Source organism: Desmodus rotundus, chromosome 2 (assembly GCF_022682495.2).
Source record: "Desmodus rotundus isolate HL8 chromosome 2, HLdesRot8A.1, whole genome shotgun sequence".
NCBI lineage: Eukaryota > Metazoa > Chordata > Mammalia > Chiroptera > Phyllostomidae > Desmodus > Desmodus rotundus.
The window spans coordinates 149,931,411-149,947,632 of NC_071388.1; the positions used below are offsets into that span (position 1 = coordinate 149,931,411).

The following is a 16,222-nucleotide window of genomic DNA, read 5'->3' on the forward strand; positions in this document are numbered from 1 at the left end:
GTGTTTCTCTCTGAGAAAAACAAAGAAATTTAAGAACACCGAGTACTATTTTCAGCCAGTAATTTTTGGTTCCTTCAAGTCCAAGATGCTCTCAAGTCCAAACATGATAAGTAATCAGTAGTAAAGAAAACCTGTCTTACCAATTGAAACTGTTCCTCACAAAAGTACCTTAGAAGGGAATTCTAGTGCATGTAATGGGGGGGGGGGGTAAATTGGGATCTCCATACTACCCTCTCTTCCAACCAAGTAACTTCCATTTTTAATCTCAAGTTTGATAAACTACTATTTTATAAGGTCAAAGCCACTAATAAACTCACCTTAAGGTCCTAGAGGCTGCAGGGAACCAGTTTTTCCTCGGTCTGAGGGGAGACACAGAGTCATAAAGTTCTCTTGCAGTTGCTTGTTGTGTCCCACAGTTCTGATCTGCTGTGGTGGGTTTAGTTGATAGTTTGAAGTACAAAGTTAAAGGTTTTTAGCCAGGGCTTGAGCATCGACTTTAAACCAAGAAGTCACTGGTTGATTCCTGGTCAGGGTACATCCCTGGGCTGCAGGCCAGGTCCCCAGTTGGGCGCATACAGGAGGCATCCAGTGGCCTCCCTGCCCCTGTCTCTCACTTTCTTTCTCCCACCCTTCCCCTTTCTCTAAAAATGGACAAATAAAGTCTTTAAAAAATAAAAATTAAAGATTTTTAAATTTGCTATATTTAACATTTTCCTTCATATATATTTCCCTACTATTTAACAGTCCAGAATTAGACCGCATATTAAACTTTATCATTATTGTACAAACAAAGGATTAATTCCATGAGAAAACAGTTTAATAGGTCATATAATCACTGACCATAACATCCACTCCAGTATGACAAGCCTTAGATTGAGGCAGCATGTACAGGTTCTTCACTTATTTTTAATTTTACGTAGAATAGGTACTGGTTGAAAATGAATACTACTTGGAAATATTCAGCTAATTGCATAATTTTTCCCCCTTATTATTATTTTTTTGGTTCCACATAAACTTAGCCTTCGTCCTTGTCCTAAAAAACACACCTACAATTACATAAATTAATTAATGTTGTTATAGTTATGTTTCTAGTAGTTCAGTTCAGGTGCTTTCTTGTTACCAAAAGCTTTGCCTTTACCCTTATCCCACCAAGCTTTATACACAGCCCAAGCCCTTACTGAGGGCCCCGATGGAATTCATGTCCAGGCATGGTAGGGATATCCTGCTGCTCTGTGGGAACTTTGTTTGCTACTGAAGTAGTAGGAGAATCCAGTTCTCAACACTCAATTACAGGTAGCCTTATAGCACGTGAAGTTGCAGCACTGAAATTTCTCAAGGATATATTTTCTAGTACACTATCAGTGGCAAAGATAGAAGGCAATCAAAGAAATCAGAGGTACTTGTGCGGGATTTTTCCAGTTCCCCACCCCCAACTACTCTTGCCCCATGGGCCCTACAAGGGGCATGAGGGAATTTGGAGATTTCGTTTCTTTAAAACCCTCATCGATGTTTGTGACATGCAGCTTCTTCCCCAGCATGAGAAGAATTTTGTACCATGTCTAGTTGCAAGCCTCTAAACAGGGAAGAGTCATTTTTCTAAGCTAAACTCAAACATTTCAAGCTATATCTTCAGATCTTCATGGCTTAGGAATCTTACTTAAAAGTATACTGGTTGAACAACAATCATTCTGTAGTCACATTTTTTTTTCCACACTAGACAATTGTATTAATTATTTTTAAAAACTCTTATTCAGTGATAGTCTGCAACTGAAGAACATCTTTATTTTTTTATTATTTTTTATAAGAGTGGGGGATGGGTTTTTTTTAATTAATTAATTTATTTTTATTCAGTTACAATTGTCTGCATTTTCTTCCCTTCCCTCCACTCCTGAAGAACATCTTTAGAATGAGACTTTTAAGAAAAACTATCTTAAGACTCTAAACTTGAAAATTTATGGACTTCCAAGAATATATGCATACACTCAGAACTAGGAGTCCTGTTTGCAAAACAATGAACGATGGTGTTTATTTCATGATTATTCATAGAGTCTGATACCAACTTGGTAATGTGATTGCACAGTGGATGAATTTATTTCCTTCCCAGTTTCATGACTTTTTGTTCTGATAGTAAAGATGTTTTATTTTTTTAACTATAAATGGAATGTTAGAATTTGAAAGAAATTTACAGGTTACATAATATAAGCCCTAAATTAATAGATTTTATAAACTGAAGCTCAGAAAGTTTGACTAAAGTCATTCAGTAAATGGGACATTTACCTTCTTGGCATTTGAAAGCTGAGTTATGTGAATTGTTAAAGATCTTATGTGTCAATGGAATACTACACAGCAGTAAAAAAAAAAAGAAGGAATTCTTACCTTTTTTCAGCAACATGGATGGAACTGGAGACTATTATGCTAAGTGAAATAAGCCAGTCAATGAAGACAAATACCATATGATCTCACTTATAAGTGGAATCTAATGAACAATGTAAACTAATGAGCAAAATAGAATCAGAGGCATAGAAGCATGGAACAGACTGACAGCTGTAAGAGGAGGGGGCAGGTGGGGACTAATTGGAAGAAGTTGAGGGGATTAGTCAAAGAACAGTGTGGGGATTGACTGGAAAAGGGGGGCAGGTTTGGGGGAGGAGGGCAAAGGGGAAAAATTGGGACAATATAATAGCATAAACAAGAATATATTTAAAAGAAATGTAATCTATAACCATAAACCTGTAATGTTGATATAATAAGGTTTTAAAATTCTAAGTTGGTGAATTTTAATCCAGGACATTAAACTAATCAGGAAAAAAAAAAAAAGATCTCATGTGTAACATAGTTTCTTTCATTCATTCATTCAACAGATATTTATTGAGGGTTTGCTATAATTAGATACTGTTCTAGAATCTACACCCTGGTGATCTTAAATAAACAGGGCAAAGTCCTTGCCCTGTTGATTTTGTCTTTAGTGAGAAGGAAATGCATTATATAAGAAAAAATTTTATGGTGAACACACAATACAATATACAAGTGATGTATTACAGAACTGTAACCATTGTAACCCCAATAAATTTAATAAAAATAAAGAAAAAATGTCATCTGTTGATGATATTACAAAAATAACAAAGCAGGTTAAGGGAAGAAAGATGTTTAAAATAGTGTGGGCTGGCTTTTTTATATAGTCTGGTGAGTGAAGGCATCTATCTCTAAGGAAGTGAGGAAGTAAGCCATGAAAAGACAAGGCAAATAGCCATTGAGGCAGAAGAGGAAATGCAAACGCCATGGAGTTAGAGTACTCCTTAGGTTTTATAAATTTAGGAGAATTCTGATTATAGAGTTTATTTAAGTTAATACAATGAAATTCATTAATTCCAGAAGTTTTTGTGAAGTTGTTCTCAAGACAAGTGAAGGAAATATTATCCATACAGGAAAACAATTATTTTCTTTATATTTTTTAGATGTTGCTAAATTTGCATAAGAAGAGCTGGATGGAAGGTTTGACACTTCAGGACTACAGTGAACACTGTAAACATAATGAATCAGTGGTAAAAGAGATGTTGGAATTAGCCAAGAATTATAATAAGGTAAAAGTTACTTCCACCATTTTTTTCTTATAATCCTTGGGATATGTATGATTAGATGTCAAGCATTGTATAAATATAATTAGTTAAAATAGAGTGGCCTCATTTGTAGATCAGGTAGTAAATATTTCAGGCTTTGCAGCCACCCTGTCTGTCGCAGCTGCTCAGCTCTGCTGTTGTAGGATAAAAGCTCATAAAGGAATGAATGAGGCTGTGTTCTAGTAAAACTTTACATACCAAGACAGGCAGCTGGCTAGATTTGGCCCATGGGATATAGTTTGCCAACCCCTGCAGTAGACCAGTTAAAATAATTTTACATTTGAAATCTCTTCATTGTTCAGAGGAATTTCTCTTGGAAGGGAAGGGCAGCAAGAAGATGTCACATTTTAATGCTCACTACATAAAATTTACTTTATGTACTTTTCCGTTTTTATATTTAAAAAGATTTATTGAAAACCTGCTATGGAGGTATCGGGGATGTGGTGAGAAGCAAGACCTGTTGGGATATAGAAAGTAAAAAAATAAATACAAAATACTTTATGATTAGTGTTATTAAAAAAATAAACAGGGTGACGTAAAGAAGAGTGACTAGGGGAGACAACTTTACACGAGGACATTAAAAAAGTTGAATTTTATCCCAGCTGGCGTGGCTCAGTGGACTGAGTGCTGGCCTGCAAACCAAAGGGTCACCGGTTTGATTCCCAGTTAGGGCACATGCGTAGGTAGCAGGCCAGGTCCCTAGTGGGGGGGTGGGCAAGAGGCAACCACACATAGATGTTTCTCTCCCTCTCTTTCTCCCGTTCCCCTCTCTCTAAACATAAATAATTTTTTTTTTAATTTTTTAAAAAGTTGTATTTTGTAGACTTTCCTGAAGATGTTTTGTATGCTAGATGTATATGGCCATGATAATGTTTTTGTTCATAGTTTTGTGTTCTTTTACAATTTTGAAATTAAGAAAATACTTGAGTTATGACTAAAACGTATATTCTGTGTTGTATTAGTTTTATGGTGCTGTCATAACAAACTACCATAAACTGGGTGTCTTAAAGCAATGAATTTATTCCCTCAAAATTCTGGAGGCTAGAAGTCCAAAATCCAAGGTCTTGGGAGGGCCATGCTCCCTCTGAAGCCCCTAGGGGAAGGTCCTTCCTTTCTTTTTTCAGCTTCTGTTAGTTCCAGTCTTTGGTTTGTGGCAGCATAAATTCAATCTCTAATTAGGATTAGGATTTCAACATATCTTTTGTGGGATGTGATTCAATCTGTAACCTGTATTTCCAACTTTTTGATCAGAGCCACATGAAAAATAGGCTCAGCATTTTGACTCAGTACAGTGCAAATGTATATGTGCGTATATAATTGCAACAGAAGTTTTATTAAGCAGTATTTGCCCTCATTATGTGATATATCCTATTTTCTTTTTGATTCAATTTCATTCTGTTTTAATTACATACGTAAGCAGTATACGAGGTCTGTCCAGAAGGTATCCAGCTGTGTAACATGAAAAATGACATTTATTGAAGAAGATACTAGATACAGGAAACATTGTTCATAGGACAGTGATGCCTCAGACCCCCTCAAAGTAGGCACCTTAGGACCTCACAGTTCTCCCAATTGCCATCAACTGCCTGTCATATTTTCCTGAATCTCATCAAGGGTCTGAAACCTCTTCCCTTTCAAAGGTGAAAGCCAGAAGTCACAGGGCACCGAATCTGGGCTGTAGTGGGGCTGAGTCACCTGGGTCATATGATGTTTTGCCAAAAAAAAATCTCAGCATGAGTCGCAATTCATGAGCAGGCGCATTGTCCTGATGAAGCTGCCAGTCACCAGTTGCCCATAGCTGTACCCTTCTGAATCATCTGAATAGTTTCCATGGAGGAATAATGTTCACGCTTAATGCAAAATCTGATGCAGATTCATTGCTCTGCTCATTCAGTCATTTTGAATGCAGTGGCCAGACAGTACACATGCTCACTCAGTGGTGCCCACCGCCCCACTGACTAGTACAGTGAAGTCGTCATTGTTCACACATGCACATTCTCATCCTCGATGTCAGGTTACCTTGATGTCACACAACCCATTCTTATTATATTAAAAATGTCTGGACTTTTTCTAGACAGAACTCATACACAAATACGTACAGGTTACAGGCTATTAATGGATTGAACATTTAGAATTTGTAAAATATATGTAGACATTATACAATGTTATATTTACAAATATTTATTGAATATCCCCTCTATAAGTTACAGTGGAAAACAAGGATCCTTCCTTCCTTTATAAGAAAACAGGTCTGTAAGAAAAGCTGATAACCAAGGTACTACAGACCACTAGACCAAAATTGGTGTGTTCCATAACACCTTAGTATTCAAATTGTCCAGAAGCAACTGCCTCAGTTTCACCTGGTTCTTCTCTAGACTCTCAGACCTACTGAATCACAATCTACATTTTAACCATACTTCTAGGAGATTTGTATACTCATTCAGGTTCGAGAACACTGCCATAGAGAAGTCCATGTGAAGTCCTGTAGAAGGTCAGAGGCTTGTGCTGTCAGCTGAGGAAGACCCAGGAGTCTGTCTTAGAATAACAACAGTTGAGCTAGATGTTAAAGCATAAATACAATAAGATTTAGGCATACAGAAAAATGTTACCCTAGACAAAACGAACATCACAGGCAAAGTCTAGGAGAGACAGAAAAGTCAAGGACATGTTTTAGAAACTGTTTGGCCACAGTACATAATGGATGAGGGTCATAGTAGGGAGCAGGTTTTTTAAGTTATCAAAGTCAAGTAACAGGGTTTAGAATATGAGGGGACAGTTATTTTTTTATCAGGAGCATGATATACCCAGAACTGGACTTTAGAAACATAAAACCAGATTTTAGGAGCATAATTTATCAATGGTTTTGAAGGAGTGCTGTAAGTGGAGGCTGTATGTAGGAGGAGCTTTTATCTGGACAAAAGGTAGTGAGTGCCCGGATTATCGGAGTGGCAGTAGGAAGGGAGGCGTCAATAGACAAATAAACAAAACACGGCACCTCCTGTTGGATAGATGAAGGGAAAGAAGAAGGAAGAATCAAAGGTGAATTCAAAGTTTTCTGCCTAGATGACTAGAAGTATGATAGTGTCATTAACATTTCCAGTTTAGGTGGAAAGGATTGAGAAAGGAGATAGAGATCCATTTTAAACAAGTTTGGAGGCAGTTAAAATTCATGTGGGTTAGCACACCAAAAAGTAATATTTCTCTTTTTAAATCAAACACATCTTACCAAAAATAAATGTAAATATTAACCAAGAGATAGTGTATAAAATTTTATAAGTATAGCAACATCTTTTGAGAGAATTGAGCTTTAAAAAGTTGCTGGGCCCATACAAACTAAATTCCAGCAGAATGAGGGTTGGCTCTGAAGAGCATGCCGTATTTACATGTTGTGTTCAAGCTGGAAATCCCCTTTGGTTCTAGGTTGTAAGGAAAATATTTTTTATCTGTGAAGAGTAAAAGAAAGAGTAGTTGAGCATACTTCAAACGGTTAACCTTTTATAAACTGAAAAGCTATGACAAATTATTCAGCAGACTGTAGGAATGGTTTTCATTTCTCTGTAATGTTACAAGTTTAAGTAAATTCACATTGGTACCACTATCAGGGAATAACCTATTTTTGGTTACTACTGCCCATCTAAAGAAGTTTTTGCTTTTTTAAAGTTTGAAAAGAATCTCTGTAGTACCCAAAAAGTTGTAAGGTTTGGGTATAAAATGAAAACAATGTGTAAGCTGTGATATGAAGGATTCCAGATTTGGAAATGTAATTCCCTCTATGATTGAAAGAGAATGTGGTGGAGTTTTTAGTAACACTTAAAATATAAAAAGAAGATATATATATATATAAAAAGAAAGGCTCATGTTACCAATTTTTTTCAGTATTCTTTTTAATTGGTTGGTGTTTTAAATTAAGGTAATTATTGTTAGGTGCCAGTTAGCTCCTAAAGTAAGAGAAGGTTAGAAAATAATTAAATTCCTTTGTTCCAACTTTTTGATTTTAAGTCTGAACTGCACACAAAGAGTCTGCTTCATCATTAGTCATTGATTTCTCTAACTTCAAAACCCACCACTATTATTCCAAGTTTCACAGTTTTTTTATGCCAGGTGCATCAATTTTTAAAATATTGATAATATTTGATTGGATATTTAAAAATGAATATGCAAATGAAAAGTAATTATAAACGCATTTTAAGAATAGCAAGGACACATAAAATTGACATGTTCTCAAACACGTAGCCCTATAACTCTGAGTTCTGACAGTTTACTTTTTAGGTAGAAATATTGCCTACTTAAACCTGAAGGAAACTTTGGATATATCTTTTATGTGATTACATATAAAATATGTAACTATGTGATTATATTTGGTTTACTGTAGTAACTATATTAAATAATAAAGTATTTTGTGCTAGTGTAATATGATTAGAAAAACAAAAATAAGTATTGGGAAAATCAGGCCAAATTATCATTATTTAAATGTGATAGGATATGTTTGCAATCAAACATAGAAACCCAAGAGACTAAACTAGAGAACTGTTAGAATTATTATAATCGAGAATTATGTAGCTGGTAACCATGCAAATGCTGGCATCCAGACACTGCACAATACCTAAAGAATTCTTGTAAAATAGTTTTTGAAAACAGTAATAAATTGGGTGGGAGATCTGAGAAACTCTCTGAAGACAAATGGCATGTAAACATGAAAAAAAGCTCAACCTTACTAGGTAGTCAAAGAAAAAAATTAAGATTAGAAGTAGCAAATTTATTTTATTTTCAAATTTTAAAAAAATTGTTTGGAAAAATGCACCCCTCGTGGGAAGATAAAGTGATGTAACATTTTGAAGGCTCTCTTCCAATTTTAAATGCATATAACTCTTTAAAACAACATGTTCTCTTTTAAGACTTTATTATGAAGAATAAAAAACTACACATACCAACTAAGAGAAATACTTACACCCTGCACTTATGTGTAAAAAATTAAATTGGATAGCAATATTAAAAATCTCTTCCATGTTACCTTCCCTCCCTTTTTCAAAAACACCTCTCTATCACATATATCTCAACATAGTATGTTGTTAACAGTGTCACCTCTTAGGTGAAAGGTAGGGGAATTACATACTTTATGTAAATCCTGAATTATTTTCAGTTTTTGCACCAATCAGGTGTTACTTATACCTGAGATTCTGTTATTTCAAAGTAACAATGGCTTAAACAAAATAGAAATATATGTATCTTGCAATTCAAGGGCATTATGAAACTTTGAAGTGATCACAAACACACCATTCTTCTGTCTTTTGCTCCACTTTCCTTATATTGGCTTCCATCTTTTAGCTGTCCTCCTGATTTCAAGGTGATTGCTATGGCTTTGGCCATCCCATCTGAGTTCTAGGCAAGGGGAAAAAAGGAAGGGCAAAGAGGGATACCTCCCACCTAAATCAGTTCCCTTTCAGAATCTTTTCCATAAGTTCCACCCAGCATTTCTGGTAATATCTCATTGGCAGAACTTAGTCAAGTGAACATACCTTGCTTTGAGAAAGGCCATAAAATATAGTCTTTACCTATAAAGCATTTCTCCCTTTAATAAAATCAGAGTTTTATAATAAAAGAAGAAAGAGATGTATATTGGGTAGGCAACTAGTAGCCTCTGACAAATTCTTTTAACAAGCTGAACTACAATCATATACACGCACACTTGTGCATACACACGCATACACATGATCTTTATTTTATATCCCTATTTCATGTGATTACATTTTAAAATTGAATTGCCCGTATGATTTTTAGAAAGAATTTATGCTGGTCAAGGCTGCTTATTAAATCATGGATTTGGCTTTATTATTACTCAGGATGTGTCTTTAAAAAGTAATAATTTCCTGAACTGCTGTGAATGTTGCTTCAGTCTTTGAAGACCAATAGGCCTGCTTTTAAGTCACAGTTTCATTGCTTATTGGCTGTGTGGTTATATGTGTCCCTATCATTCTTTGTGCATACTCCTTTTTTATATATTTCATATTGCATTCATTATAATTTGAGATTTACCAGGCAAGTAAAGCCCAAATGTGAGCTCCTTGAAGAGCAAGAACTGTCTTATTCAGAGTAAGAGTGATTATTGAATGTGTAAAATGATAAAAATTCTACTGTTGAGGACATGCATAGAATATACTGGAGTGTTATAAGCTTTTCCAAAAAGAGCTGGGAAAAAATTTTTATAATATAAGTATTACCGGAGTTAACATGTGATTCTACCAATAAGATAGTACCTATATCTTCATATATAAAATGCAGATTAGCTACTTCACTGTGATGTTTTAAGGCTTCAGTAAACTAATATTTATCAAGCCTGTGTATGTTAATTTTTAATTCCTGATGGTCATAGGAAAACCAGTTTTATTTTTTTCCATACTCATACCTCTTTCTCAGATAGTTTTTAAATTGATCTGTTTGTTAATTTTATTTTCACAAGTATGTTGTATAAAAACCATTTTTAAACTTGTTCTCTACCCCTAAACCCATAATGTGATTTTCAGTTAATATCCAATATATTGACTTGATATAAAAATCAAGAAAGAAGTAAAATACATTATCTTGAAATGCATTAGCAATTATGCAGAGATTGTTTAATAATGAAAAATACCATGTAAGTGATTTTAGAAAGCATGTACTTTAAAGGGATTATAGCATGTTCAGAAAGTAAAGAAACTTGACATGTAAAAGGGCAAAAAAGAAGCCAAAGAAATAGAGAAATGTGAATTGGAGTAAGAGATACGATGTCCAAAAAAAACAGAGGTTACAGAAAGGAGTAGGAGAGAAAACAGGTATTGGAATAGCTCTGAGGTATTCAAAAAGTTTGAGAAAACCAAGTCCATTGGAATTCACCTGTTGGTGATTCTTAGAAGACTGTGAATGAAGTACCTAGGATGTTGTCCATGTGTGGTAAAGGGTAAATAAATGGTAGAATTTGAGATACAGGTTATCCACTTAAGAAATGTGACCACTACCAGAAAAACAAAATGAGGTAAATGAGTTTAGTAAAAGCCTCTTTGGGGTAGAGGGTACATCTGAGGGGATTATGATAACATAACAGACCAAATTCCAGGAATTTCTTAGAACTGTGCAGACCGTGCATGATGGGATAGCCATCTGGGGGTCTTTGTTGATAAACTGTTAAAAACGTTTCTGGGTGAATAGCCACAAACATTTTCAGTGCTTTTTTGTTGGTTGAGTAAACCGAAGAGCACGAATGCAAAAGCAAAATTTGATGCCAAATCACAGAAGTTGCCATAAACACAGAAGTTCCCCTAGTGAGGACACTGCCTGTGCCTGAATTTCATTTGTTTCTCCTGCTACCATTTCTTAATTTTCCCTGGTGACTCGCCAGATTAGAACTACGAATGAAGACAAACTGGTCTTGCCCAGCTGGCAGATAAGATGTAGGTAACTTAGGTAGATGGAGAAAATATTTTAGGGGGTCGATGTGATGATCTGGTCTGGTCTGATCTGGTCTATCTTAGAATATAAGAGATGTGCTTACTCTTTTGTCATAGGGTTTGCAACCTTAGTATATGCCTAAATCTACAGCTGCTCCTCATTTCCCAGATGGCATCTATGGCTGGGAGTACTTTTTACCATCTGCACTTCTCAAAGAGTTTGTGAACTCTCTATTTTAATTATTGGAAGTAGAAAAACTAATTGGTAAAGTTGTTATATGATATAAAATATTTTTTAAATTGAGTTTTTACATTTCACTTAAGCTTTCATATAAGGTCAATGTTTTAAATGCCTTTTGACTTTCTCCTTAGCAGATCTGCCATCTTTGATATTTGCAATACCCCAAAATACTGCATAATAACTATTTTGTACACGAATTGGTGTTTTGAGCCAAATCCCGAAAGTCTTACCTCCTTCAGTACTGTGAAGCACTGCTGTCGGCATGTGCGTAGAACTGCTAGCACTGAATGGATATAGGGCACTGACTCACGTGAATTGTTCCATTCATCTAACATGTTTTCAGGTCAGTCAGTAAGGTATAGTGTCATAATTTTTTTAAGTAATTTAGGAAGGACAAAGTTTTTATGTGTTGCATTGTATCCATGTATGTAAAACATTGAGATAGTGAGAGAAGCGATTTCCCAGTTAGGAAATACTTTTTTAACTAGCTGAGAATAATATGAGTGACATCTGACTCTGAAAATGAACATATTCTCTGTCTAGGGAATTCTGGGTTTGGAATGTTATTAACTTTATTTTTCCTTTTTGCAGTATTATGAGTCATAAGTGTATTTCCTAATGATGTGTTTTATACTCTAATAATCAGTACATACAATACTTATTCACCATCTTTCCTTTTAGGCAGGTTCTACTGGGGAAATTCTCTAGATAGTTTGTCCATTTATAAAATTAGACACTTGCCATCTTTGCTCATTTTCAAGTTCTCTGTTTACAAAACTATTAAGAAGGTGTGAAATGCAGCCAAACTTCCCAGTTTATGGGAAATGTCTGATGATTGCATTTCCTACATGTTCATTGTTCACACATGAAGAAATTTGGCAGCTGCAAGATTATTAAGTTAGAGTATCCAAATCTAACCCTCCCTGGGATTTTTGGTTTCCTGCTTTCTGCCACCAATATTTTATCCCATTTAACCATATTTGTGGTAAGTGCTGTGGTGTTCTTTCTTAAAGTTGGTGATATTTAAATTTTCTTTTTTTTTTTCTATTTATCAGGTCCTATGAATAAATCATAGACCAGGAGTTCACCTGATGTAGAGTCCTAGCTTCAGGCAGTGACATATCCAAACTGTTAAGGAGGTTCCTTAAACTTAGACTTCTCAATAAGGAGGCTTTGCCGTGGCACCAGTATTGTGAAGGGAGGACAGTGGTGGTAGCTAATCTAAATGCTGTAATTATTTCAGAATTACTCTGATGCAAAATTTATGATCATTCACGAAAGTTTGTGGCTAACTGTGGTAATAGTAGAAAGTGGTTTGTGTATTTTAATTTTTTTTTTGATGTTGGAAACTTCAAATTATTCTATATTCACGATTACTAAAAATCACATGGAAAAGTGAGGGTTTTTTTCTGAATCATGTACTTCTTTCAGAGATTTAAATATGCGAAGTTTCTGAGGGAGAAAACTGTATGATCTGTGAAAGGGATCAAAAAGCCAAGGCTCTGCCCTCGCCATATTGGTCAGTTGATTGGAGTGTGGCCCTGTGCATCAAAAGGCGGCGGGTTCAGTTCCCAGTCAGGGCACTCAGTTGGGTTGCTGGTTTGATCCCTGGTTGAGACACAGACAGGAGGCAACTGATCAATATTTCTCTTTCTCTCTCTTTCTCCCTCCCTTCATCACTCTCTGAAATCAATAAAAACATATCCTTAGGTGAGGATTGAAAAAAAAATGTCAGCAGCTCCTTTGAACCCAGGTGCCTAGTGATGGTTAAATTCATTGATTCTGAGTATGGACAAGAAAAAGGAGACAAAGAAATGGGAAACTGCGGCAGAACTACAGTGAAAGTAGGAAAGGGGAAAGAAGACGATAAGACTAGTTAGTACCACGGTGTCAGTAGCAGCTACCTCAGGCACTTTTTTATCTTCCAGTGTAGCCATCCCTCAAAGAATTCCAGAACAGTTTCCAAATGGTTAAAATATCAAATGGTCCAATTCGATGTTTTCAGGGCCTTCTACATATTTCTTAAAAGTCCATTTTCGATATGATGGTGGTAATAGTTTTCATTATTCTGAAGGATATTCTGAAGATTGGTAAAATTGCTTTTTGTTCAATAAATTACTTTATTAAAAGATTCTGTGAATAAAAACGATGATAGCTATTATCTTTGGTGATTATTCTGCAGTGGGGAAAGTAAATTTAGAATTTGAAGCTGTGTCCTTTGTGTTTCATTCACAGGCAGTAGAAGAAGAAGATAAGATGACACCTGAGCAGCTGGCAATAAAGAATGTTGGCAAGCAGGTGAGGTGTGCTGTAATGGGCCGTGCAGTCGCACAATAACATGCTCTCGTCGAGTCAGAGCTGCTTTAGGGACTGTATGATGTTTTCTCCCTGTCTTTTCACTCTACATGTTTCTTCTGTCTTGTAAATGTGATGCTAATTCTATTTTTTCTTTTGAATTTATTTTTATTGTATTTTTTCCATTACCATTTACCCCCTTTATACGCTCCCCCCCACAATTACCACACTGTTGTCCATGTCCATGAGTCCTTTTTCCTTTGTTGTGATGCTAATTTTAAATGTCACTGAATTATTTGATGTCATATTCTCTTTGCCACCTATAGAGAAGTAGATCACAAATAGGCCTCTGGGGTCTTCAGTGAAAATAACTTACTAGAAATAAATTAGGAATCTTATGTCCTGAGTTAATTTTTAAGTATTATTTTTACTTGAAATAATGTGAAATAATATTATCAGTGAAGATAATAGAATGGTAGATTTATTTCATATGTAACAGTTTTTAAAGAGTTTAGCAATATGTAGGCTTCAATGTGTAGGTAATGTTCCTGAGAAGGCTTAGAGCCCTAGTGGATTATACTGAGTTAAGAGAAAGTGTTTTAAGTATTTGCTCTTTCACTTTTCCAAGATGAAATATATATTTTAGTTCCTATTTTCTGAGGGTTGGGGGGAACACACCAACCAATTAAAAGAATCTACAGATTAATTAGACTGTTTTTTAAAGAATGTTGATTACGTTTTTTTCACTTCATGGAACATGGTTATCATATTGCTGATGTTGGCAGAATCTTGATATTTCAGATGCAAGACACTAAGCTGTCTTTGCTTTCAGCCATCCTACCATATGCTCTGATCCCATCACATCTCACAAGCTATGTAGGTTTGGGCCAGGACCATTCTTGGATGGTAAATCTCTAAGAATCACCCAGCTGCCACAAGAAGTAATGTAGATAACTGAGGGAGTATGTTACCATTTCACTACAAAACCAGTTATTCCAATAGAGCAGTAGGGGCAAAAGTCTGACTTAAAAATATCACAATTGGTGAAATCAAATCTCACTATATTCTGAATATTATAATTTAAAAACAACAAGAAACCTCCAAAATCAAAATGAAATATAATTCATCTCATTCTCACGCCATGGGATCTAGTCACCCCTGTTGTCTTCACCTACTACTTATTTTCATCCAGTGTCTAACCTTAGATCACCAACTTGGAGCCTTGCACTGTAAAATTCAGTAACTGTTTTTTGAGTAAATGACTCTCTGAAGTTATAGTTTCTTGATGTATAGGTTTTATATAACAATTAGCAGTAAATAAAAGGACAAAATTAAAATAAAAATGAAACTGATAATGCATAATTGGCAATGTATAATAAACATGAGAATCATTTAAAAATATAGTCCTTCGCTGGTTTGGCCTATTCACAGCAAAAGCAAAACTGTCTATAACGACCAATAATAAAATTAGACCAATAATTGTTTACTCCTGCAAGTTGTTCTTAGCCTCTTTCACCTAAAACGCCCTAGGTCTTATTTCTGAAATAAAATTTATCGTGGTCTAGTTACTCAGAATTATTTGTAGCATGTTGTATCTCTGGGTTGTTTAAAGAAATCAAGTGTGTTGAAATTGTAGCTTAGAAGAGAACAGCCAGGAAATAATTCCAGTGATGAACATTTGTTTAAAGTTAGGAACTTAGGTATTTTAGCAATACTCATAAGAAAATATGCTTTAATTGAAAGTTTTTTATTGTGTGTGATACATATGCCCTTTATTTCAAAGCTTTCAAATTTAGCCGAAATACTTCTTTCGGCTCAGTATTAAACTTAAATATAAGTTAAGATTTTGATTTAATTTATGTTACTACAATGAAATCTTAAGCCTTTTTTTTTAAAAACTCAGACATTTCAAATATAGATTTTATCAGGTTTAACCTAAATGATTGCACCTATACACTTTTCTCTGATATTTTTTTTTTTTTTTGGTACAGAGTCTAAATGTACTCTGTGTAAATCAATATTTCATTATGTAATCTATTAAATTTTTAACAGATTTAGATATCCTGAAAATGTAACAATATATTAGGAAAGTTAAATTATACAATATATATTAATTTAGGTTTGGCTTCCTTGACTAATTTCATCAGCTACTGAAAAAAAATCTAACTAATTTGTCTCCCAGTAATATGGTTCTTTTTTTCTTTCTCTTTCCTTATTTTTTTTTTCCTTTAGGACCCCAAACGTCACTTGGAGGAACATGTGGATGTACTTATGACTTCAAATATTGTCCAGTGTTTAGCAGCTATGTTGGATACCGTCGTCTTTAAATAAAGCAACACAGAAAGCTTTTAGAGATACTTTCAGTGTATATTACTCTGTTGTTCCTAATGCTCCAAATCAAGGGACCTCTGGAGGTGTATTTGGTTAAATGTAAGACATCTGGCATCATTTGCAGCACTGTAACACCTTCAGTCTCAGTTGTGCAATTACTTCTGTTTCTTCAGTCAGGGTCTTTGCAGATTCCAAAGTTCTATAAGAATACATTGAAGTGGACAAATTTTGTTAAGATCCCATTTAATATTTGAAGAAATCAGTAACACAAATATATTTTGATTGTTGCTTACAAAATAAAATACATTTACAATCTA

At 34.9% G+C, this 16,222-nt stretch overlaps 1 protein-coding gene across 1 annotated transcript in view; it reads left to right on the forward strand.

Annotated features, from left to right (window-relative positions):
* PSMD14 (proteasome 26S subunit, non-ATPase 14) overlaps positions 1–16,222 on the forward strand; it is a 93,050-nt gene extending 76,828 nt beyond the window's left edge. Inside the window, exons 10-12 of the mRNA XM_024579834.4 lie at positions 3,456–3,581; positions 13,515–13,577; positions 15,807–16,222. Coding sequence (XP_024435602.1) covers positions 3,456–3,581; positions 13,515–13,577; positions 15,807–15,905 — 288 coding nt within the window. The 3' untranslated portion in view covers positions 15,906–16,222. The remainder of the gene's footprint in view (positions 1–3,455; positions 3,582–13,514; positions 13,578–15,806) is intronic.